The sequence below is a fragment of the Siniperca chuatsi genome, linkage group LG11 (genome assembly GCF_020085105.1).
Source record: "Siniperca chuatsi isolate FFG_IHB_CAS linkage group LG11, ASM2008510v1, whole genome shotgun sequence".
Lineage (NCBI taxonomy): Eukaryota > Metazoa > Chordata > Actinopteri > Centrarchiformes > Sinipercidae > Siniperca > Siniperca chuatsi.
Window position 1 is genome coordinate 314,306 of NC_058052.1, and position 26,264 is coordinate 340,569.

Sequence of the window (26,264 nt, forward strand, 5' to 3'; positions counted from 1 at the left end):
AACAGTGAGTCCTCTGTGCACGCTAAAGTTAGTCACGGAGTTCCACGAGGTTCTGTGCTTGGACCGATTCTATTCACCTTATATATGCTTCCTCTAGGCAGTATTATCAGGAGGCACTCTATAAACTTTCATTGCTATGCAGATTATACCCAATTATCAATCAATTATCTATCGATCAAGCCAGATGAAAGTAACCAGTTAGCTAAACTTCAAGCATGCCTTAAGGACATATAGACCTGGAGGACCTGCAACTTTCTGATGTTAAACTGAGACAAAACTGAAGTTATTTTACTTGGTCCCAAACACCTCCGAGACATATTATCTAAAGATATAGTTACTCTAGATGGCATTGCCCTGGCCTCCAGCACCACTGTAAGGAACCTCGGAGTTATCTTTGATCAGGATTCATCCTTTAACTCCCACATGAAACAAATTTCAAGGACTGACTTTTTTCACCTATGTAATATTGCAAAAATCAGGCACATCCTGTCTCAAAATGATGCCGGAAAACTAGTGCATGCATTTGTTACTTCTAGGTTGGACTACTGCAATTCCTTATTGGCCAGCTGCCCGAATAAGTCCCTTAAGACTCTCCAGTTGATCCAGAATGCTGCGGCACGTGTACTGACAAAAACTAGGAAAAGAGATCATATTTCTCCAATATTAGCTTCCCTGCACTGGCTCCCTGTAAAATCCAGAATAGAATGTAAAATACTTCTCCTCACCTACAAAGCTCTTAATGGTCTGGCACCATCGTATCTTAAAGAGCTCATAATACCTTATTACCCGACTAGAACACTGCGCTCCCAGGATGCAGGGTTACTTGTGGTTCCTAGAGTCTCCAAAAGTAGAATGGGAGCCCGATCCTTCAGTTATCAAGCTCCTCTCCTGTGGAATCAGGTCCCAGTTTGGGTTCGAGAGGCAGACACCATCTCCATATTTAAGAGTAGTCTTAAGACTTTCCTCTTTGATAAAACTTATAGTCAGAGCTGGCTTGGGTGAGTCCTGAACCATCCCTTAGTTATGCTGCTATAGGCCTAGACTGCCGGGAGACTTCCCATGATGCACCTCTTTCCTCTCTTTTTCTCTCCCTCTCCGTCTGTATGCATTTTTATCCCATTACTGCATGTTACTAACTCAACATCTTCTCTCTCCCGTAGTTCTGTGCTTTCTTCTTTCTCGTTCCTCTCTCTTTCTGTCACTTTCAGCAGGTATTTCTGCCTCCGGAGCTGCAGAGTCTGGATCTGTGGTTGTGGGCCACCTGCTGCCCCCGTGTTCCTGCTCGACAACTGCTACTACAGTTGTTGTTATTGGCTCTGTTACTAATACTGACATTATTATTCCTATAGCTGTCATTCCTATTATTACTAATTTATTAATATCAACACTACAATTACCATTATACTATTAAAAAAAAAAATAATTCTATGTGGTCTTTGCATTGTGCCTCCCTCTCCCCCAAACTCCTCTCTCTCCCTCTCTCTCTCTCAAAACCTAACATGGCAGCGGCGGATGGCCGCCCACCATTGAATCTGGTTCTGCTCGAGGTTTCTGCCTCTTAAAGGAAGTTTTTCTTGCCACTGTCGCCAAATGCTTGCTCATGGTGGGATTTGTTGGGTCTCTGTAAACAATATTATAAAGAGTACGGTCTAGACCTGCTCTATAGGAAAAGTGCAATGAGATAACTTCTGTTATGAATTGGCACTATATAAATAAAATTGAATTGAATATAATTAAAGGTAGAGTAGGGTCTGTTAATCATACTTGGAAAACAAGCGTAAATTCGCAGTAGCTGCAACCACGTAAGCGCATGCATCCAGACGTTCACGCATTCACACACACACAACCTCACAAACACTATACAAGTTATGAAAGGGGACGTGGCAAAATGGTGTGTGTTTATGTGTGTATGTGTATGTCAGCTGTCCTTTGGATCATGACCAATCTTTCCACAAAATCTTGTGCCCCCCTTCTGGGGGTTTTCATGTGGATATTCCCAGTGTATCTCAGTGTGGATGGCTTGTGTTTGAATGAGTTAAAATGCACAGTCACAGATCAGTGAGTATGCTACTTCTATGCTCTGAAATACAGGTCTGGAAACAGCGTTTTGTTTTTGATGTGAGCCAAGCCACAGGGACATGTGACCATGTAGATAACGTGTTTTGTATTACAAGTAATGATACCCTTGATGACCCTTGGAATGTGGATGAGTAAATGTGTGACATTTGAAAGTAAAGCTGCATTGTGCGCACTGTGCACACTTGCAGCTGCCATCTGGAATGGCCGATAAAAAGTGAGCTCTGACTAGGAGATCAGGAATGTTTGGAGCACGTTGTAAACAATCCGCAGAGAATGACTGATTTAAGACTAGGATCAGATTTCAAAATATGCCAATGTTTCTGGACAATCTTTTGAAATTATTTTCCCAAAGGAGAGTATTGTATAATACAGAGGGAAATACCATTGTCTGAATCAATCCTTCTCTTGTTGAGACATTCACTTTGGCTGACATTCTTAAATCTCTCTAGAGCATTTTGGATCCAGCCTTCGTCATACTGCCTATCCATAACTCTGTCCACCATGTCACCACTCTGTTTATTATAAGACTCATCTGAGCTATGAATGCAGAATATTCTATTAAATTCACTAAATGGAAGAGAGGTGGGATGGAAACTCTTGCCATGTCATATTGTGTTGTTGTCTGTTGCTTTCCTAAACCTAACCAAACCTTAACCAAAGTGTTGCCACACCATGAAACAGATTTATTATATATAACAATGATTTGTAACATTTTGGAAAGCGCAGACAGATGTTGTCATCCTGCTGATGGGGGCGTCAGATCAGAAAACACTTATATGTGTCGTTCTTGAGGCCATGGACAAAGATGTATTTTGTTATAGAACTTGTATAGCTACCACCATGGTCAACAAGTTCTCCAACAACTTGTTGGTTTTGATCTTTTCATGGGATTTTATGACAGTAAGACAAATATAGAACAACAGAATAATCCTTTAAAAGTGATGATCAAGGGGAGATTTTGACCAGATGCTGGTTCTAGACAAAAAGGCTGGGTGGTGACTGAGCGGCGTTATTAAAAGGCTAGGAGAGGCTACACCTCCCCAAAATGGTCATGAAAATATTATGCTGAAGCTTTTTCTAAATGACTTGGCTAGCTGATTATTATTTGTATGCAATAGCTACTATAGGTGTTAGCAAGAAGCGGTTGTAGCCCAGTCCGATTTGAGAAGTGCCAATACACACAGCCGTCTGTGTTTACCTTCATTACACACACACACACACACACACACACACACACTAGACTGGTCTCTTATAACTCGGTATTCTACATCTGATTACCAGAGCTCTTTAATCCTGTGCGTCATCACCTCCAGTTTTTTCAACATTTCATGTTTTATTCTTGAAATGCATTAAGGTGCAAAGGCTGCTGTGTCAGTTTGCAACATGATGTGAACATTGACAACGTGAGAATTTGACTGAAGTAGCATGTAGAAGGTAAACAGCTTCACCAAACGATCTTTGCATTATTTATTTCTATCGCCATTGTACTAATTAACTGTTAGAAAAACACGTTTGGTGCTGTGTGTTCACGTCGTGCTGCTCTGCACCATCCGAACAAAAACCTGATTTCCTGGAGAAGCCAATTCCTTATTTGTTGAGCTACTGTCATCATGCGTCACTGCGATAGGCTCAGCTGTTTCAGAGTAAAGAGTACGGTCTAGCCTAGTCTAGTCTGCTCTATAGGAAAAGTGCAATGAGATAACTTCTGTAATGAATTGGCGCTATATAGATAAATGATTTCAGAGCCATGAGACAAGTGATGTGACTGGCTGAGAGTGTATTTATTAATCACCACATCTTCCGGTCTATATTCCAGCCCACCCAGCTCTTTTGCGCTTTGTGAAACTTTTCACACATGAACCAAAATAGCAGGTGTGCTTGGAGGTGCTTGCACTTTGCGTTATTACATTAAAATTGTGCCCAATGTGCTATGTTCCTCTATATCACCTCTATGTTTTTGTTATGTTTGCTATACATTCATTCATGCCAATGCATTTTGCAAACATAATAAGCATCCACTCCTGAGGACCACTGCATGATATGATCATATCATAATGATATTATTGTCCTGCCCTAACCAAAACCAAATCCCCATCATCTGGGGATGGCTATCCACAGCAAATGTGGTGGAAATTTTAGTTTTCAAAGGACTCTATCATGAACCAAGGTATTGGTCAAAGGGAAACTTTGGCCTGATGATGGAAATGCCAATCCACAGCAAACTCCATGGCAGTCTGGCCAGCAGCTGTGGTGATGTGTTGTGAAGAGTATTGGACAGACTGCCAAACCTCAGCATCTGAAGCAGCCAGAGGAAATTCTGTAAATTTGAACACGTTATATGCACAGCAGGTGGCTTCACTGCTGGTGAATCACTACAGCCATCAGCTACAGTATGTCACAGCTGCAGTCCTCTGGCCTTGTTAATTTAAGGAATCACACGTTAATGAGTCAACTGGGAATGCCAAATGTCATGTCAAGCTTGCTCTCTCTCTCTTAATGTCTCTAACTTCCACCCATTACACACACAATACACACAGCGGCGTAGAGATGCAGCGTTAGGTTTAGTAGGGCGAGGTGTGTATGAGTAGTGTGATCCACAATAAAGTCGTGATGAAACCTGTGACAGGCTGTCAGTAGATCCAGGTTTTCAGGCTTTCAGCAGCCTCAGAAATAAGCGAGGTCGTACCAGTCAATTCTGAAACATTTGTTGCAGGCCCGCTGTGGTATGGATATAAACACAATGGGCTTAACAATTAACATCTGCCACAAGCTGTCACTTAGAAAACACTTTCAGAACACACACACACACACACACACACGAAGCATAGGGAGGACACCTACACAGATGTCTTCAAATGTCTTCTTTTGTCTGACCCCAAAGATATTCAGTTTACTATCACACAGCAAATCCTCACAATTTAGAGGCTGAAACCAGGCAATGTTTGCTTGGAAAATGACTGGCACGATTAATTGATTCTCAATATAGTGGCTGATTAATTTTCTGTCTTTTGACTAATTGTTTCAGGTGTAAACAGCAGTGACTATAGGTAGGAGATACTCAAAGCTGATGCTGCCTGAGGGGGAAAGGAGAGGGCAGCAGGTGTGACCACAGACTGTAGGAAAACATGGACGTAGCACCCGTGACATCACCGCTTGTCCTTATCTTGTAAGTTCGTGGACCCAGAACATCTTAGGGTAGGGCACAGCCTGATAGAGCTGAGCTGCGACGAGCAAGTGGCAACCAGCACAGCTGACTGTCATAAGCGGAGACACTGTTCAAACATACGTCTCCTCTCCTTGTTCCTTAACGGAACAATAAGTCTCCACTGAGACACATTTGAAGAAGTAAAAATAGCAATTGAGACCTAACTTCTTGCTGAAAATATGTTTAGGTTCAATTGATCTCATTCACACCAGTGCAAAAAAACTTTGAGATAATGTTTCTACTGTATGTGTGTCTATGTGAGTGAGTTTCTCCTTCTGTCTAGTGTCCTTCCAGTGCAAATGCTTGTGGTATTTGTAGTTAGCCATGAGCTAGGTAAACCATTCTCCATCCATCCATTATCTCAACCAGCTGATCCTTTGCAGGGTCGCAGGGTGCTGGAGCTTGGACCCTAGACAAGTCACCAGTCTACCACAGGGCTGACACAGAGACAGGCAGCCATTCACACTCACATTCACACCTGCAGGCAATTTAGAGTCTCTAATTAACCAGATCTGCATGACTTTAGACTGTGGGAGGGAACTGGACTCTGAAGTGCACCAGCCAGGAACCCACACAAACACAGGGAGAACCTGTAAATGCCACACAGAAAGAACCCAGCTGCTAACCTATACACCACCCCTAAACCCCGCGCCCCACAAAGGTTCTAGTCCCTGGGGAAAGCTCCTGCGGTCGAAACGCAGCTTATGCTAACATGTTCACAATGACAATGCTAACATGCTGATGTTAAGCAGATATCATGTTCACCATGTTAAGCATGCTGACATTTGCTAATTTGCAAAAAGCACAACATACAGCTGAGACTGATGGGAATGTCATTAGTTTTGCAGGTACTTGGTCATAAACCTAAATTAGGACAAATTAAAATTTTGGAAAAGTCAGGGGGTCAGCAAAGTCAGTAGGGTTCATCCTGAGGGGATCACGAATGTTTGCAGAAACTTTTGTGCCAAACTATTTAGTAGATGTTGAAATATTTCACAGGATAAGTGAAAGGTTCACCAAAGTGATTACAGTTCATCTTGAGGAGGACATGAAAGTGCGTACTAAATTTCATGGTAATCCTACAGAGCCAACAGGTCTGTAGACGCTGCCGTAAACATGGCGCTCCACTTCATCCTCCAGTACCTGGACTCCTCGGGAACCAGGATCCTGTTTGTGGATTTCAGCTCTGCCTTCAACACTACCACTATCCTCTGCTACAGGACAAGCTCTCCCAGCTGAGCGTGGCTGACTGTCTGTAGGTGTGAGTGGTGTGTATATGACATGCAACAGTCCTGCGATAGAGGGACTGGTCCAGCCCAGTCTTGTAGGACAAGCAGGTGTAGATCCAATCATGGATGGATGATACTTAAGCCATGTCCCATCCAAAGCATGAAATAAAACCTAATCAAACCATGCAAACCAGTCCTTGTCCATTTTGTAGCCGGTGTAGGCTAAAATGTCATCTCTTGATATTACAACACACCGACTTACCATGTTAAAATGAGAAAAGTTTGTTTTAATGACATATGTTGATTCTGTGTAATAATGACAAGGTTTCATGACATAACAAGATATAGTGATATTATTACAGCAAGAAAGGTTTCCTATAAAAACAGAATAATGAGGACTGAAGTAAAGATGGAAAATGAAGAATATCTTTTTATAACATGAAAAGGATCTTCTAACAACGAGAAAATGGTTATAACAAGACACAGAATTCTTTTTGTCATGGTGGCAGTAACACGCTGTCATAATCTTTACTTAAACCCCCATTATCGGTTCTTGCTAATGTTTCTCCTGAATCAGGCAAACTGCTCGTTAACTGTAGAACTGTATTAACTGTTTAAAGAATACACACTGTTAAATATACTGCTTAAAAAATAACTGAATCCCACTGAAAATCCTCAGAGAGAACATATATGAGAAATCCTGCTGGTTGATTAAACATCAATCGCCAACTTGCATTGTCATTCACCAACTACCCAGTTCTCCTTCAGCTGTATTAAAGGGAGGCAGAACTGTAGCACAGAGTCCTCAGGCAGCAACTCAGTCTCCTTACAACTTTAAACGCATATCATCTTATAACATGACATGCACAGGCAAATCATGGGCGAGAGATTTCCAGGAGATTACAGGACAGAGCACAGAAACTGCTTCCTGAAGTTACAGTGATTGGAATCCCATTTCATTTGACAAACTTGGGGTCTGAGGAAAAGCAGTTAGGTGTAAAATGAGATCTTACATACAAACACAGATGGCCTTACCTCGGATCGTGTGTTTGTTGGGACACAGGAACCATGGCAGCAGCAGCAGGTAAAGGAAGTAAACCAGCGACAGGATGTTGTAGCGAAAAAGACAAGCTGTAACGAGAGAAACGCTAGAGTCAAACAACGGCAGGCATTCAGATGTACATTTTGTATGACGCGTTGGCATTGCCTTGCATACCCATAACCCTTGATCATGTAACTGTGGTTTAAAGCATTCATGATCATACCATATAACATGACTGAGTCTGAAAACAAAAATCTATAAAAACAAATCTATAAAAATGCTGAATGATCCGACGGCCCACAATTATATAACTATGCAAATCCAACCAGCTACAAAAGATAAGTAGAACATGAATTAAAAACAAATGTGTCAAAATCTGGAAATCATTATTATCGTTATTCATTAGCATTTGCCCATGGACATTGTTCCCAATTCTGAATGAGTGCCCCGAGTCTGTAGGGGTTCTAGACAGACCCGAGTTAGAACGACACCGTCCTCACCAGAAAACCAACAGCACTGACTGTTGAATCACTGTCTGACAGTATCTTGCTATGTGTACTGTGTATCATGTTGGTCCAGCACACTGGCAGCTAGGAAATGCATTGCTATCCAATGGAGAGCCACTTTTTTTGCCAACTCCTTCACAGTGGTGGATTGAGCTTTCAATGATTCTTTGTCTCAAAGTTCAAACCCAAGTTTCCCTTCATTATGACCCCACTATTCTTCTTTTGCATACTTTCCACACACTTCACAGCAAATCTGCATGTATGCAGTCTTCATCACCTGGACTAGAGCTGCAACCAATGATTTCGTTTCGTTATCAACACGAAGCCACTCCAGAGGCTGCCGGTGAAACAGTGTAGGTTTCGCATTGCGGCACTGTCATCATTTGAGCTCAGGGAGAGCCCACAGAGAGTACGCCCTGTACTGTCTGACTGATGCAGAGTTCTCCAAGCGTGTACAGTACAACCAGAGGGATTTTATGAGGTGTTGCTGGCTTGAAGGAATTAAAACCATCTGCCAATATTTAGACCTGGAAATAAAGAAAATGTGCAGGCCTAGTTCCTCCTCTTAAACACATGCAGTGATAATTATTAGCTCACTTTGGGTTAATGTCTGGATTAATCTCAGCCTGTTGATCACAGTTTGTGCATGAAGGTGAGAGGTTTACCACACAGTTTATTTAAAGTGCACATCACCCAAAGAGTATCTGCACAGCTTATCCCTATCTGCACAGGTTAAAAGACTTCACATGTCAAAACACACACATACAGACAGAATCTCAAGCATACAGGTAAGAATGTGAATATTACAACAGGACATCTTCAACATGCTAAATACGATGCGTAGGCCTCCATGGTGTAACTGCATAATATGATTGACAGCAGCATTGCCACTGTGCTTATTTCACTGAAGTAACATGGATTTAATAACATAATTAATAATAATCAAGCACTGTTGATGGTGGACGAAATTTGGTCAGCTGCTAGTCAGACTGTGGTGCTCCCCAGAGGATGATTCCCACTGATTTGGGTCACTCCCTGACCTTCTGACAACACATCTTGAATTTTTGGAGATTTGGGAATTTTGTTCTGGATCCCCAGAGGATGTAAATCTATGAACCCATTTATGTTCCCCAGAGGTTGAACCACTTCCACGTTGAACACTCCACGACCTATCCTCTGGACAAAAAGGACATTTGTAGCTCCACTACTGCTAAAGCTCAAAGAGAAGTATTTGTTCTTTCCAACACTTTAGTATTGTGGGCTGTAATCAACACTGCAGCCAACCTCTAGAGGCTGCAGCAGGGCTGCAGACGTTCACTTTTACATTTGTTTCACTTGTTCACTATTGAATCATTCAGTTCAGATTTAAAAGAAAGTCAACATCAGTTACAAGCTTGTTCTCATCTTTTTATCTCCCTCTGTCTTTTTCTCTCTCAAAATCACTTTGGGTAGAGTTATTATATGACTTGTACAATAACTGGTACTCAGACACCAGCGCTCTGTTACGTCCTCCAGTTGCTAAAGCATAAAGCATATTGTCTTCCTGCCTGTCTGCAGGAGTTAGACCACACCAGAGGGAGGCTGTAAACGTCTTGTTCCCTGCCTGGATGGCGTTTGAATGTCTTCATCTCTTTACCTCTTTAGCTTTCTCTCTCTAAATCAATGAGATAAGTTTGTTTTGTTTAGTGGTGAGGACTATATAACAGGGATCCGAGTCCGCAGATACATTTAACTTTATTACATTTCCTACAATGCTACACAATGTTGTGAGAGTAAGAAACTTTTAAACACAATAGGCACAAAGGGGGCATTGTTAAGTGTCCACCTAACTGCAAGTCTTTTGATGAAGTCATTTATTAAGGCCAAAGGCTGTTCTGGTGTAATGTGTAGGACAACACTGACTAAACAAACCCAGCCCTGAAAACCCACAGGTTAAACTCAAGGATACCACAGCTACTGCAGCTTGGCTCGCATGTGTACTGTTCCTGCTCCGGGCCTTGGACCAATGTCTCTGACACATCCCTTTCCCTTTGTCTCTCTCTTCAAGTGTTTCCTTCCTCACAGTCACCCAATCACGCAAATTCAACTACATTTTTACTGCTATTACAAAGCCAGATCAATCTATTCACGGCTGAGGGCTTTCTTTCCAAGTGATGTCCTCCGGCATACATTAGCTTCCTCACAGCCTGCGTATGGCTCCACCAGTTCAAAACTCTGCAAAACTTTCCCCCTCAAACTAAACTAATCTGATTTATTCTGCCAGGTATCCGGGGTACATACATAGTACATACACTGAGCGGATGTCAGTAAATCAATATCAGTGCCTGTTGGAAATGTTTTAAAAATGTTCACAGTGATTAGATAGCCTGTAAACCGCTGCAGCTGTAACACAACAGTGAACAGTGTCCGCCTTGAGAGGGACAAAGCATTTCCTCCCTTCCATATGTGACTCATGTGGTTGGTCATCTGACATGGTGGTAAAATGCCAAGTCACTCCGGCCATTCATTCTGTGTTTGTAGCCTGTGAGCTAGTTCACAGCCAGCCACCGTCAAGTAGCTCACACAGTCCATTGTTCTCCAACAGGTGGGGAATTCATTACTTCAAGACTTTCCCAACAGATCGCTGTACAATGATGTCATCCTTTAGCTCTCTATGTATTGAAGAAATGACCAAATGTACTAAAACAAAAGAAGTTTTGGTAACGCTTTATATTAAAAAGGTACACATATTCACCATTAACTAGTTGCTTATTAGCATGCATATTAGCATGCATATTAGCTCTTTATTAGCCATTATAAAGCCCATATTAATGCCTTATTCTGCATGACCACATTCTACAACTACTAGGCCATTCACTTTTAAGTTTTCCCTTAATAACCTCCTAATTACTGCTTATTGATAGTAAGTAAGGAAGCTGTTGTAAATGACTTACAATCTTAATATGCTTTGCTCAGTATGGGCCTTAAGGTAATAACACTTAATAAATATGGTCTATTCTTATGTAACAAAACACAAAACTACAAGTGTTAATAGTGTCCAAATAACTCTAAATTAAGTCTTTCTAACTCAGAATATGTTCCCATTCTAAAGTGAGGTAATTCACTAGTAGTTGGACACTTATTAACCCACACATATTAACCCCTGTTCTGTAGTTTCCTCCTCTTCACACTTAGTAAATCCATTATTCTCTACTTGCACATCGTAGTGTGACGTATATCCGTTTTACGACGTCTGTTAACTTCCTGTCAACTCTACAGTAACGTTACCTTCGCCTCCAACCTTAGTGATCACCTCACAGTGCTTTTTCATCCTTAAGTTACTTACTTCACTTTTCACACTTAGCTTTGTACATATTGTCATAGTATCTACTGTTACCAGTTTTTGTATATAGTGTTTTTATCATTTTGATATTCACCTCAGTCTTCGATAACCGTTAGCGACGTTAGCTAGTCACTCAATGTCGCACCAACGTTGATTTTCACAGCTTAGCTAACGTTACGTCGCTACGGCTCTTATTTACACTCGGTGCTTAATAAAACTATGATTGTCAGAGCAGCTCATTATTGTCCACAACTACAATATCAGTCCCCATATACAGAACAAGCTGAGTGTTGAGGAATTGCCCAGTTAATCATCGAACACACCCAAAAAGGTGTCTGTGGACAGACATGATAACACTGTTGAGTAACCACAGCAGCTATCTCTCTGCAGCACTCCGCTCTGTCTGTCCTGCTGTGTTTCCTCTGCATGTCTAATATTCTGGCAGTGAGTATTTCTTTTTGTTCAGCGTCTGATGCAACAGCTGCCATGGTTTGATTTGTTTTTTCACATCTCTCTTTACTGGCAGGCTGTGGCAAGAGATGTTGCGACACTCCATTCCAGTGCTCAGATCTCTGCCTGTTTCTCTTTCTTTCAGCATATTCCCTCTGTTGAGGTCATTTTCTGCTAAATACTCCTTAATAGTCTCCTGAGCTGACATCGTGCTGCGCACTGAACAAACTTGAACATGACATTTTTATGCACAATTACTCTACATAAAAAAATGAATGAGGCATCTGCAATCAATTGGCCAGAACAGACAAGGTGTCGTATTTTTTTGGACCTCTTGGATGGAGCTCTTCACCTAACTTCTTGAATACATTTTCATCACAATTTCCTCCCACATTTGTTGTTCACTGTTTGGTGTTATTTGCGGATCAAACTTCCTCCAGAAGCATAATCCTTTCGTCCTCTCACCAGAGAGTTAATTTTTCTAATTAGTTATTTGAGGCTATAAAAACGGGGTTTCACGTCATGATTGACAGCTGAGGCCGGCTCGAGATTGGGTCGGCCGGGTGTGTGGGCGGGACCTCGATATCGCGGCTCCAACCCCGATCACTACTGCGCAGACGCTGGCTCCAACTGACGTCACCAGCGCACTTTATTTAGTACAGTGGGAGGAAGAGGAGACGCGTCGGCCATCTTTATACACAGGCTATGGTATCAAGTCAGAGGAAGCTAAGCTCATCTTCCTGGAGGGACAGCAGCCTTTACACAGAGAGAGCCTGCACCCTTCACGATGGAGGTTTGGCCTCCCTACAGGTATACGAGGTATATTTAAACTAGATGGCATTTGGCCTGTAACAGGGTGGACCACTGGTTTCTGCGTGATGATAACAGTGAAGTTTCATTATTAACCTGTGTATTTACTGTTGTTTGATTCCCTGACCGCTGTCCATTAACCAACACCTGAGGAACATTAAAGGTCTACTCTACTGTATATAGCACTACTCCAGCACTAATACCAGTACTACATGATTACATTTAGAGGTCGCATCAGAGCGACCCAGCATGCAAACTGTTCAAGGACACTTCATACCTGGGGAAAATGACAGGCGCCATTCACTGAGAGAAATAACCTAAGAACTAGACAATCTGGTCACCATATGGCGCATCAGGCTAAGATACTGCGGGACTCCACATCCAGACAGATATCGAACCAACCATCGCAGAGGGAAGCTTGCTCCCAGAGGTGGTACGAGCCCTTAGGGATGAGACTAGAGGGTGTTTCCGACAAATCCCAGGAACATCATCTAACGTAGTGAAGGAAACCGCCACCAGTAAACACAAAAAGAAAATGATCCGTATCAGTCTGATAGCATTTGTGCGACATACAACAATGAATTGATGTTGCAAAGATTGCAATATCTATGACATAAATGTGGTTCGCTCTCCTTTTGCGGTTTTTTTCTTGGCCTCTGCTCCCTCCCCGGTCCACATGAAACAAGTTTCCACACAGGCAGCAGAGTCATACAAAGTGATGTTGAAATCACTGTCAGATGACGTGTTTGCTTCGGTCTAGTTTCTAGGAAGAATACACAGTTAAAGGAGCAGACGTGTTAGCAGGGAGGATCAAAAACACGCCAGGAGTTCTATACAAACTAAGACAAAGAGACTCTGATGTGATTGTCACTGACTACAACTCTCTGAGAATGGCACGAATAACTCCCGCTCTGCCGTGCTACGACAACATGGCATTTCTAGTGACTCACAAAGTGAATGGGAATCTTAAATATTTAAATTGCACGTGATTTAAAAGCTGTGAAGAATGATTTGATTGATTCAGACAGTCTGGTGGTTTAACTCTTATTCATTTTCATTACTTCAACTGTGATCACTTGTTAAATCCACCTTAAAAGATGAAAGAAACTGGTTTTGGTTTAATTAAATCATAACTGCAAATATCTAGTCACTATCAATTCACATGACTTTGATCAAATCACTTCATGAGTTCTCTGTTTTTGAGTTGATACCTTTTCAGTTCACAAGCATTGTCACTTTACAGCCTGAGACTGTAACAGATGTCCACTCCACACTCAGCATCAGACACACGGTATCACTGGATGTGTGTGTTTACATTTAGTTACCTATTAATAGGAAGCCGAATTTCCCTTTATACAACCCTACACACACACACACACACACACACACACACCGGTAAGAAAACACAGCTGGAACAACACTCCTCCCAAACAGATGGCTAGCATCTGAACAGATCACATCCATGTAACACACACACACACACACACACACACGCACACGCATCCTTGTGCTTTTATCCCAACAAGCCCTCCACACTGAACGACAGAATACCTGGTTTGTAACCACACAGGATGCCACTCTCCACCTACTAGAATCTCATCACAGCTAAACAGAAGGTTGGAGCTTAATAGAGCAATATGGCACGATTAACATAGCAAGTTTGGCAAATATCATAAACATTGTTTGTTGATCCAGACCGGATAATCAAAGTTTGGAGATGTTGCTCCAAGGCCGTTTCTCTTCACTGATGTGTTTGTGCACTGCTGCTGAAGAGGTGTATAACTCCAGGAGCTCAGCTCGGGATGTATTCACAGGCTCAGCTGCCAGTAAAATCACACCGTGTGTTGTTTCCGTCACTTCATGCAGCTACCGCTGGCTGTCTGAAAGCACTGGGAGAGGCTTCAGCCACGCTAGCAGCTCTGTGAGGCTGTTCTTAGGTACAGCCACTGGCACCATCTATTGGGGGGCACTGGGTTCTATGCCCCCCTTCCCCATGATGCAAAGCAGGAAAATGTTTTGTTGCTCTAAACAATACGCGAGTAAAAACAGGTACAACCTGTGGGTCAGCCCCCCTTCCCTCCCCCACCACCAACCACTGTAACGTGCAGCTGGCAACGGTCCAGGCATTCCGGTGGTTGGCAGAGGGCAAGCTGATGGACACCTGGCATGGTTTACGTCAACCAGGTGGAGGACACGAGCTCAACTACAGAACAAAAAAGCTTTTCATTCTGTGTGCCAGACATGTGATGAACGAACTGTTGGCATTTTCTACCAAGAGAGGGGGAGCCTTCCTTTCTGATGGATTCCAGAACCTCCAGAAAGGACCGGAGATGAGAAATCCCAGTGCCAAATGAGATGATCACAGCAGGGAGGCGGAATTGTTGTCTGTGAAAGTGGATGAGACTGCCGACGTCAGGCTGTTGACCAGGATCTCAACAGCTTTGAGAACTTTGATGAACTGAAGTAAACCCCTGCCGCCTCTCTCTTCAGCATTATCTTCAGCTGAAATAAAGGCTCATGACGGGTCTAGCTTAAACTGCTGGACACAGCTCATCATTAATAAGCCCTGCCTTCTCAGTCCTTTAAAGACTGATTTACCCATAATGCCACTGTCAACAACCATTTGTGCCCGTGAAAGAAGTTGAGCCGCACTGCCATCAAACTAAAGGCCTTCGTCAACTAGCAGTTTTGGTGGACAGTTTCTAAATGTGCACCAGGTGAAGCTCCAGCGACATTATTATAGAAAGTCAGTGCAGTCCAGCCCAGCAGGGATGCTATGTTAAGATTTAACCAGCCTTGAGAGCTCAAAGTCTCCCTGCCTTACAAACCACGCTCAGACCAAAGTCATGCTGCATTCAGGCTCGCTGCGTTTGAACTTGTTTTCTGCACCGGTCCAGTCGAGTTATTTTGTGACCAGCTGACATGGTTTATATAGCTGCTAGTCCACATACGTTCCACTTTCCTTGTTTCCCTCACTGGAACACTGTCACTGCTACTGTATGGAGACTGGAAACGCTGTGTGAGTGTGTGTGAGTGTGTGTGTGTGTGTGACAGAGAGAGAGAGAGTGGGTCAGTGGTTGCCGTCTCCCCGTCTGTAATCGGAGCAGAAGCAGTCACATCCCTCTCCACCAGCCTGTCGAGCTGCCGGGTGCTGGGCTTTATACTGTTCCAGGGCTATTCGACCATTACACGTCCACACCAAAACGCCAGTCCGCCCATTCATTTCAATGTGGGTAGTGCGTTTAGAAGTAAAAGCAGCTTTGTACAAGTGTGTTTTGAGGAGTGATTTAAAATGGGCAAAGACGAGGACTGCACAAAGGCAAAAATATAAGCCATGGCACTAATCTGTGTTCTCCGAATCAACATGTATCAAGAAGTTATGGCCACTTATTTAACACTAAGATGCACCAGTAAGAAAGAGATTTGCTCAGTGCTTCTCTTCCTGTGTGCACTGACGTGACAGCGAGCAGCTGTAACAAAGACTTTCCCCTCGGGGATCAATAACGGATTTCTGATTCCGATTCTGAGACCTTTTACTCCATGGCAACGGTTTGCTTTAGGTAGCGGAGCTTTCTGCCATTACCTAAAACTAACTGACATCAGGTAAACTGACTGTTACACTAGTTGGTCAGCGATTGTAACAGGGCCACAGTTAAAGGCCACACTGAAGGAGTTATCAGTCACTGTAATCATCCTGCTGTGTGGAGATACCTTCCTAGCATGACTACACTGTAAAAGATGAGGGACAAAGTCCACAGTGTTTCCTTACTGTAACTTGAACCCTACCTGAGCCCTAACCAAACCATTAACGTTAACCTAAATTAAGCTCAGACCGCAGCCACAGAGGGCAGCACTACAGGAAGCAAAACCAAGGGGAAACAACAGACCACAACACGACACCCGGACAAAAGCCCAGCAACAAACCGCCATGACTGCCAGGATGCCAGGACGAAGATTCCCACTCAGCTTGGCTGGCTGAGAGTGACACGTTTGAACAAGGAAACAAGGAACAGGGGGGCTAATTGTAGTGACCAATAATTATATTATATTTATTTATTTATTTTTATATATATGTATATATATAATTATTGGTCACTACAATTAGCCCCCCTGTTCATATTATGTGTATATATAAATATATATACACAAACACACACACACACATACACACACACAGGCAAACTGGAAAAAATGTGAATTTCTGCTTTTAGTTGAGTACATTTCCAAGTTCTCTGCCTGAGGGTGAGGCTGTCTGGTGGGGCTGTGTTCAGGGCTGTGCGCTTCATGTGTTGTTGAGCTGCAGAAGGTGTGCCCTTAACTACCCTAAATCCTGCAGAGAAGATTAGACTTAACGAGATGAAAGCATGATACGCTGTGAACTGGCTGGAAAATGTGGATTTCACATTCCTCTAGTCCTTGACTTTTCTGATGAAAATACCCGGGACAGTGCCCAGGCATGTTGAAATCTACTCTGAACCATGCTGGTAAAATAACAGCAGCCGTGTCAGAGATCATATCCAACGTGCCCATCTGGGTTTTATTCCACACCTCACAGAGGAAAAACCAAAAGGTCTGCTGTGGAACTCATCAAAAGTGAGAGCAGTGAAGCTACATGTGATGAAGGCGCTGTCCAACACAGCTTTTCTAGAATGGAACATTGTGTGTGTGTGGGGGGGGGGGACCAGCTTTCCTGTTTTTGTGGAAAGAAAATGGCCAAACAGACATTTATAGTTTACACTCTTTCTCTCTCTCTCACACACACGCACACACGCTGATGCCGATGTTAAAATCTTTGGTCCACTGTGTGTACATGTTAACACTGAGCTAGCTGCAGCGTTCCCACCGGGCCCCGCTGTTCATTTCCACGGCTTCCATGACAGTAAAAACAAACACGCCACACATGTACGTGATGATTACGGGAGCCAGTGACAGAAATCTGACAGCAGCTGCTGGAGCAACTAAAAATTCCAAACGCTGAAGGGAAAATGTGTACATTTGCAGCCAACTGTCACTAAAGGACCAAATATATGGCTGGTCATGGAAACCTGCCTGCCTGTTAGTCTGCGTTTGGGTCTGTTCAGGTCCACTGAATTTTGGATTAGGTCTGATTTTCCTCTGATGTGCATTCTGACCCTGACTGTGCTCCAGTCCCTTTCAGATTGCTCTTTCTTTAAAAGTTCATTTATGGATAGGCTTTCCATGGCAAATTCTGTCCAACGTTTTAGAGGCACGAAGACCTTTACTGCAGATCACAACTCACTGACACTTCATCCAGTCTGACAGTCAGTGGGAAACATAGTGTACGTCATGAGTCCTCTGCTTTGGAGGAGGTCCTGGGATGGAGGGGGCTAAAGCTTATCTTCACGCAGTTAAACTAGCTGTTACTGTGTGCGGTTGTGCTTTCCCCAGGGACGCCTGCTATCCATGATAGATGATGTTTTGACCTTTCACTAGGCCCTGCAGTGGGTATCCGGCCGTGCCGTCAGAAATCTGACATTCTCGCCTGTAACTCTACTCTCAGCCAAGCAAAGAGCAGACGCTCGGCAGCGTGACCCCGCCTCATTTCTACACTGGATCTGTTCAGGTTAAACTACTGTGGCTGGCCACACTGGCTTGATAGGCAACTTCGTCTGAATGCCACGGGCCGCTCAGTAGTCCGGCCACCATCACTGTATATCTGGTTCCACTCGGCTCACCGATACTAGTTAGCAACCCCACTGGTATGGGAAACGTTTCATGACTTAATCAAAGCGACTTACAGTAAGTGCATGTCGACCATGTGGATCCAAGCCGAAAATGATCATGCAAGTCCAATATCATCAAATGTGCTGAACTGCTTCAAGTGCTGCATTTAGAAGCTATAAGAGAAAGAGTTGGTTTTTGTGTTGTTATTGATGGGCTGAGCTGCAGTCGGAACAGGTTTTCAGTTTAGTGGGCGGGCTGGTGTGTGTGTGTGTGTGTGTGTGTGTGTGTGTGTGTGTGTGTGTGAGAAACACGTACAGTGTACGTACATTTAGCAGTGTTCTGCTAAATAACAGCATTCATCTCCTGCTGCTTTCACGTTACCAAAATATAACAGGCATATACAACAAGACATTTCATGTTACCTTAGTTATTTTTTCATGCACACATAAATGGAATCGGCTAAATGAGCCCCTAAAGAAAAGAAGAACTCAAGGTCCACCCACTCGCTTGTTCTGGAGCTTTCAACCATATTACACATACAGTTCCATGGCAACTGAGCAAATTCAATGTGCTCATAAGGATCATGTGATAGGGTTGAATGCTCAAGAAGCAAGTAAGTGAGCCTTGAGTGGAGATTGTTGTGCCAGCTGAATCTGATTTGTTCGTCTAAAGGCAGGTGAATTTTACAGATGAAGTTCTGTTGTGATGAGAGGGACAACCCACACCCTTCTTTATTCTTAATCAGCTCCATCTTTTCAGTCTCATCACTGCAGACTTTGCACACACCGCCAGTCCATTACCACTGTCAAACTACAAGCCAGTAAGTAGTATGTTCAGATAAAATGTGCTAAAACTTGCTTCGGGACAAAGCTCCAGCATTAAGCTAATACTTTCGCTAGCATTTGACTTGGGTCCGAGCTTTCCGTGCATTTCACACGTCAGAGACATTCTGAAACAGGACGCCGATCCACGCAGTTCAGAATCTGTGCTAACTGTCAGCTGTCAGACTGGCCCAAGCAGCCAAAGTGTTTGGCAACCAATCAGGTGGAAATGTGGAACGCACTACAATAGATGACATTCTTTACCAAAGGAGTTTATGTTCGCTACAGATGTCGAGATTTTGAATGACTTCTGAGAGAAATCCCTGATGATTGTTCACCTAGCCCCCTGTGTAATGAAACAACGTTTGTCCTGGTTTACATATGTTTACATCACATCTACACTTCCCAGAAAGCCACATTTGTGGTCAGATATTCCATGAGTTAATGCTCCATTACAGACAGGCCAGCCAGAGCCTTGGAGCAGACACTGTCCTGGCTCTGAACTCTCCAAACATGCCCCGCTCTCAGCACGTTGGCTCAGACATGCAACAGCACGTTTTCACCATTAAAACAGAGGAGGAAAAAGAAGCCAGCACTTAGGAAAATCTGACTTAGCTGTGCAAAGTCAAGCAAAGGTTGTGGAGTTTAACATCATTATGAAATACAGTCAGAGGAGCTGCAGCTCATTGTGCTGATGATGGCGAGACAAAAGCCCAAACTCTGCCACAGATGATCAGATCCCTGCCTTTCCCCACAGCTCACACACACTCCGAGTATTTCTCACTGAGCCACGAAGTCCTGTTAAACTGCTCTGGTGTAGAATGTCTCTGACTCACTGGCTTAGCAACACTCACACACACACACACACACACACACACACCACAAACCTCTCTCAAACAGGCTCGTTTTGGTTTTTAATACGAGGGCTAAAGATCCAGTAAGGTCTTTTTCAGTTTAACATCTGCAGAGCTCACTGTGTGGATCATTCTTCTGTGTAGCTGTAGCTACGCAGCACTTCGGAACTATAAGTAGCTCACACACTAACATTCTTCTGAAGCGTGTGCACATTTTAACTGGGTTGTTCTACAAGCCTTACGAAGCTGTTTTATAACAGCACTGACTAAGAAACAGGATAACGAGGACCGGTCGTCTTTGGCTGATACCTGATCTGTTTCATTGCGCAACATCAGCACCGACACCAATCCAGTATATGACATCAGTGCGTCACTGCTATGGCGGCATCTCACTTGCAAAGCCACGCACTAACACTGTAATGTATGTAAGAAATGTCCAGGAGACTCCGTAAAACCTGCAACATGTTGAAGATGTAGTGAAATAAAGGTTACAGTGTAAACTGATGGCTATACTCTCCATTCAGCTGCTCCAAAACTAAACAACTAAACTCTGCAGAGAAAAAAAGTGAAACCAAAATCCACAAGCCTCTGCTTCATGAAATCAATTTCACCGCATCTGCATCCTCATGCTGACAAAGGGGACTGCTAAATACCACACGGGCTGCCTTCATCTGTCAGTCAGTCCGAACATCTCTGCTTTCACTGGCAGCCAAAACAGTTCCGTCCCACTCAGCGTCACTAGAGTACAGCACGTAAATCAACCGGCACGCTGGCTACTCTATATACACAATTAAAGTCACAGGCTGTGGGATCAGCAGCATTCTTTCAAAAGATATTCCCAGGCAGTCAGTGTTGTCCTACACATTACACCGTTCCCAAGCAGCACATGTGGCGCCACAAGCAGACATGTCAGAAGAACTTACTCACTGCATAAGGGACACGTGGTCCAACACAAAGGGAGGCACGTGGGGTTTCCTCTCACTCTCATCTAACCAGCTACCTGCAAAGATCTGCAGACAGAACTACTGCAACCTCCTCTCCGAAACAACACACAGAGGGGACAAAGGTGTACCTACAGAATCCTCCGTGGAGTCACAGTTAGGCAGTACAGCAGTACAGCAGGGTGGTGCTGGGTTGGTGCCTTAATGGCACAGCAGTGAGCACAGTGTCTGTAATGCTACTGTCTTTTTTCTTTCTTCTTTGGAAAAAGAAACTTCTGAGGTCTTCTAAGACCAGACCTTTGCCCTTGGGCCCAAGCAACCCAGTGTCTCCACCCAGTGTCTCCACCCAGTGTCTCCCACGGCCACTGTGCCACCTCCCGTACAGCAAACATCTGGATGAGTTCCCTGTTGTTCCGATCCAGTCCTTGTTCCCACTGGAGACTCTGCAGGCTTGGTGCTGGACCTGTCGTCCTGGCAGCCACCGACAGATCAGCTGAGTTCACAGCTGTCTGGTTACATGCGAAGCAAGTGTGGAAACACAGCCACTGATGCATACAGCTGTTTATGGAGCGACACATATGCAAATGCATGCTGGGATAGGCTTTAGCCCCGCAATCAGGATGAGCAGGTATGGAAAATGGGTGGATGGACTGATGATGGAGGGATGGAAAGATAGAAATATGGGTCGATGCCAATCAGAATGTTCTCCTTTTATAGAAAGCATTAAGCAACAACAACACAATGTGTCTCATCTCATTCAAGTAGAATATTCAGGTTTATCAACAGACAGCAACAAATAGTCTCTGAAAGACAAAGCATCCCGAGCAGCAGTTTAATCCACACAACACACCGACACTGCGTGCGTGTGTGGGGGGGCAATGTCTTGGCAACCTTATTGGTATGTTTCACTTCCTATGACTCAGTAAAAACTCATGTGAACTGTTGACAGAAACACTGTTCTAGCTGGTGACATCCTGTCAGGAGACACACACACACACACACTCGCTCTCTTCGCCTTCTCTCTGTCACCCACACATACACACAAAATATGGAACATTTCATTACAAAAACCACCACCAATATGCTCCCTACAGACAGATTATGTCATATTAAAACTGATTTTTCAAAAATGAGTACAGAGATAAAGACAAACCCAAAACAGCTTAAACTGCCTGTATTTTCAATGGAAATCTGTGTGTGTGTGTGTGTGTGATTTATGAGATTTGAGCCTGGTATCAGAGTGAGATTAGCCGGTTAGCCAGCTATGTTTGGGCTGGCTTACTTTTACCCACTGTAAGCTATGCTGCATATCGCAGCCGACCTGCTCCGAGCAGCTCCGAGGACCGGACCCAAGACGTGAAACAGCCCGGCTACTGACCAGTCAGACCACTGGGAAACGATCCCGAGTTTGAGCGCGCTCTTCACCAAATGTAATGCCATTCTAACAAAAGTACAACTACATTCAATTTACACTATTTACTCATGCATGCTTTTTAAAATTTGAAACAAGTGTGACTGAATTTAATCATAAAAAAGTAGTGCTGAATTTGCACGTTCACAGCACACAGCGCTATCTTTCTTTTGCCTTTATTGTGAAGAGGCAGACAGAGAAAGGGGGGGCATGACATGCAACAAAGGTTGTGACTGTGTGGCCCTGCGGCCCTGAAGACCTGCAGCCTGAGGCCCTGCAGCCTGTGGCCCTGAAGCCCTGCAGCCTGCGGCCCTGCAGCCTGAGGCCCTGCAGCCTGTGGCCCTGAAGCCTGAGGCCCTGAAGCCTGAGGCCCTGCAGCCTGAGGCCCTGCAGCCTGAGGCTCTGCAGCCTGAGGCCCTGCAGCCTGAGGCCCTGTTGCCCTGCAGCCTGCGGCCCTGCAGCCTGAGGCCCTGAAGCCTGTGGCCCTGAAGCCTGTTGCCCTGCAGCCTGAGGCCCTGCAGCCTGAGGCCCTGCAGCCTGTTGCCCTGCAGCCTGTTGCCCTGAAGCCTGAGGCCCTGCAGCCTGAGGCCCTGCAGCCTGAGGCCCTGAAGCCTGAGGCTCTGCAGCCTGAGGCCCTGCAGCCTGAGGCCCTGCAGCCTGAGGCCCTGAAGCCTGAGGCCCTGCAGCCTGAGGCCCTGCAGCCTGAGGCCCTGCAGCCTGAGGCCCTGTTGCCCTGCAGCCTGCGGCCCTGCAGCCTGAGGCCCTGAAGCCTGTGGCCCTGAAGCCTGTTGCCCTGCAGCCTGAGGCCCTGCAGCCTGAGGCCCTGAAGCCTGTGGCCCTGAAGCCTGTTGCCCTGAAGCCTGAGGCCCTGCAGCCTGAGGCCCTGCAGCCTGCGGCCCTGAAGCCTGCAGCACTGCGCTGTAACCCCTGGGCTACCAAGGCGCTCCCTAGCATACGACACTATTACCCAGCAGCACAACAGAAGCACTGTTGGATGTTTCTGTCCCGTCTTGTTGTATTAAGTTGATTCGTGGCACACTTTTTAAATAACATAGCTTTTAATCTTTGGGCTCAGAAGACTCAAACCCAAGTGAAGTCGTGAGTCACTGGTGTTAAAGTCCAAGTTGCAAGTCGAGTCTACAAAATCATCAAGTCATCAGATTTGTCCACACCTCTGCAATATACCCAGCAGTTATTCAAAAGTGGCCAAACACAGCGCTAAACCAAAAGCTGTCACACTGAGAATGACTTGCAGCGTGTCCTGTTCACTTCCAGTGAACAGGATTGCTCAGCACCACCTCCACCCCCGCTGGGTGTGTCAGTGCTCACTGCTTTTCAGCAAGGACCGATACTTACACAACCCACCACTTCGTCTTTGTTTGTCTTTGGGACTACATCACTTGTTCTTTGTTAGCTGTTCTTACAAATCGCCGCCGGCCGCTCCTTTTCCTCACAGCGCAGCCCCACGCTGCCCCTCTCCCTCAGTGCTTCTGAAAGCATCCGCTCCCTGCATCCTAGACAGCCTTTTCCTGGTAGACCACTGGAATCATTTATAAAAGACGTACTGACATTCTGGCCCTCTTCATGCAATGCCATCACTGTAGGTTACAAACAGCAACTTCACATATGGGAGGGCAAGACCAAAGCATGGAGGAAGTGGTCTTGTTACTGCCCTGCAGTGGCGTCATGCCCACTCAGCTGGTGGGGCACGTGATTTATACTTTGTTTTAAATTGTATTACTCTTATTTCTTACAATATGTAGTTCTGATCATTTTATATTATGAGTCAAACATATTCTTCTCATGATGGCATAGACCACACCTCAAAGGCCACACACCCCCTTTCCCTATGGTCTCTCCCCAGGTTACAGGGCGCGTGCTGTCCGGCTAGTGATGAGGATCTTCAGGGAGGCTTTCTTCACCTGAAGAAAGGTGCAGCAGCTCGAAGCTCGTGCAGCAGAGAGGGACTCAGTGTCCAGTAACCAACAGCCCTGATGAATAAATAAATAGATGGAGTGCTGACCCTGGTGTGTGTGACTGGGGGGGCACAGACAGCAGAGCCCTGTTGCCCTGACTGATGACCATGTTCAGGATGAAACCCCTCCAAGCAACAAGCTGAGAACACTGACTGCAGTGCAGAGAGCAGCGGCCGGGCAGCCGGGCAGCCGGGCGGCCAGCGGCCGGGCAGCCGGGCAGCCGGGCGGCCAGCGGCCGGGCCATTTGTTCTGGGTACAGGGCTTTACACGAAAGCCTCGTGCAGTCTCACAGGCTTCACAGTCACTTTTGGCACGGAGACGCGCAGCTTCCCCACGGGACGCGACGCCAGGCCTCTCCCCAACAGGACTGAGATTTGATTAGAAAACACCGAGTTAGCTACAGGTAGTGCGGAAGGCTGGAGAAGGGCTGAGGCGGGCGGACAGACGGTCGCCCCCCCCCAGCAGTTGCCCCCCAGTGCGTTGCTTGTGCGCAGCTGGACGCTGATCCTTTGGGAGTGTGAAACTTTGTTGTGACACGCGTTTCGCTGTTGTTGTGCAGCAGTGAGTTAGCCTACCTGTTAACAGCGCGGTGGGCAGCAGAAAGCAGTAGAACAGCCACACAACCACCTGGAGATCCATGTCAGAGCCGCGGGGCTCGCCCCCCGCCGCCGCCGCGTATCAGTAACTACCGACACGGCTCCGCCGGGGCCGGCTGATCTAACATTCCTTCCTCCGGTGTTCGCTCCTGGTCGCCCACCAGAAACTCCAAAGAACTTGCGTGGAAAGTCTTCCAGGCCGAAGTGAAGTTTCCCGGAGCTGTGTGTGTGGCGCTCAGCAGCGCGCTGCCTGGCCTCGGCGCAGCCCGAACTTACAGAGCTGGAGGTGGAAAATGTGATTCACAGGCAAGTGTGTGTGAAGGGCGTTCATAGAGGAGCTATTCTCCACGAGCCGCCGCATTATGGCCCTCCGAGTCCGGCTCATCCAAAAACAGTCACGTGCTCCGTACTGGAGCTGTGTTGGCACGGGCTTCAAACTGTGTGCCTGTTCACAGAGGGGCCTTTCTGACGGCACCACGTCAACCCAGAGCTGCAAGTAGGGCTCTGAAGCCGCAACACACTGTCTGCCCCGACTGAGACGGAGCAAGGGGCACGGTGTGCAGGGGCGCCCCCTAGCGTCCACACGCGCACTGTGAACGCACGGAGCCACGTTTCGTCTGACTTGTGAGCCCGTTAGCGTGGATCTTTCTTAATGTACACACCTCATGACAGAAGCTGTCTCGTTGCACTTGTCCTCTGGACCAGGTCTGGACCCTACTCTTTCTAATGTTATTTACAGAGACCCAGCAAATCCCCCATGACAGGAGCGCGCAGTCCAACCAGACACACGGTCCCTCCTGGAGGCTTTATCTGAAGGACTTTGGGGGTCCTGGGGGAAGACAGTACACAGTACCTTACAAGACAGGCAGAAGTTAGAGAAAATACCCAGAATATGGAGATACGTCTGTTTCCTTCGTATTCCTTTAATCGTGTGGTGAGCCCTCAGAGCTTTTCAAGGGGAACCACTGCCCCACTCCCATCTCAATTACGCAGAAGAATCCCTTCTGATGGCCCCATGGTGTGTGGAGCAGGCTGCTACAGCAACCTGTGTGGAGCAACCCTGTCACTCCCCCTTACTGCAGTAGCAAGGGCTCACGCTGTGTTAATGACTGGTGTGGGGGATCCAGGTAATCAGCCTGCTACACCAAACCACTGAATGCTAGGGCTGCGAAGGTCAGCTATATCAAAGTAAAATCAGCTAAGAAAGAGAAAATAACAACTTTTAATAAGCTTTCTTTAGCCTGGCCCTCCATTCCAGCCGAGCGGAGCCACGGACACAGCAGAAAGGCAGTGGTGAGGGGAAATAAATAGAATCAGAAGAGATCAGCTGTGTGTCA

At 45.4% G+C, this 26,264-nt stretch overlaps 1 protein-coding gene across 1 annotated transcript in view; it reads right to left on the reverse strand.

Moving 5' to 3' along the window:
• piezo1 (piezo-type mechanosensitive ion channel component 1) overlaps positions 1 to 25,044 on the reverse strand; it is a 94,046-nt gene extending 69,002 nt beyond the window's left edge. Inside the window, 2 exon segments of the mRNA XM_044213011.1 lie at positions 7,549 to 7,644; positions 24,907 to 25,044. Coding sequence (XP_044068946.1) covers positions 7,549 to 7,644; positions 24,907 to 24,970 — 160 coding nt within the window. The 5' untranslated portion in view covers positions 24,971 to 25,044.
• Between the last annotated feature and the right edge of the window lie 1,220 nt (positions 25,045 to 26,264).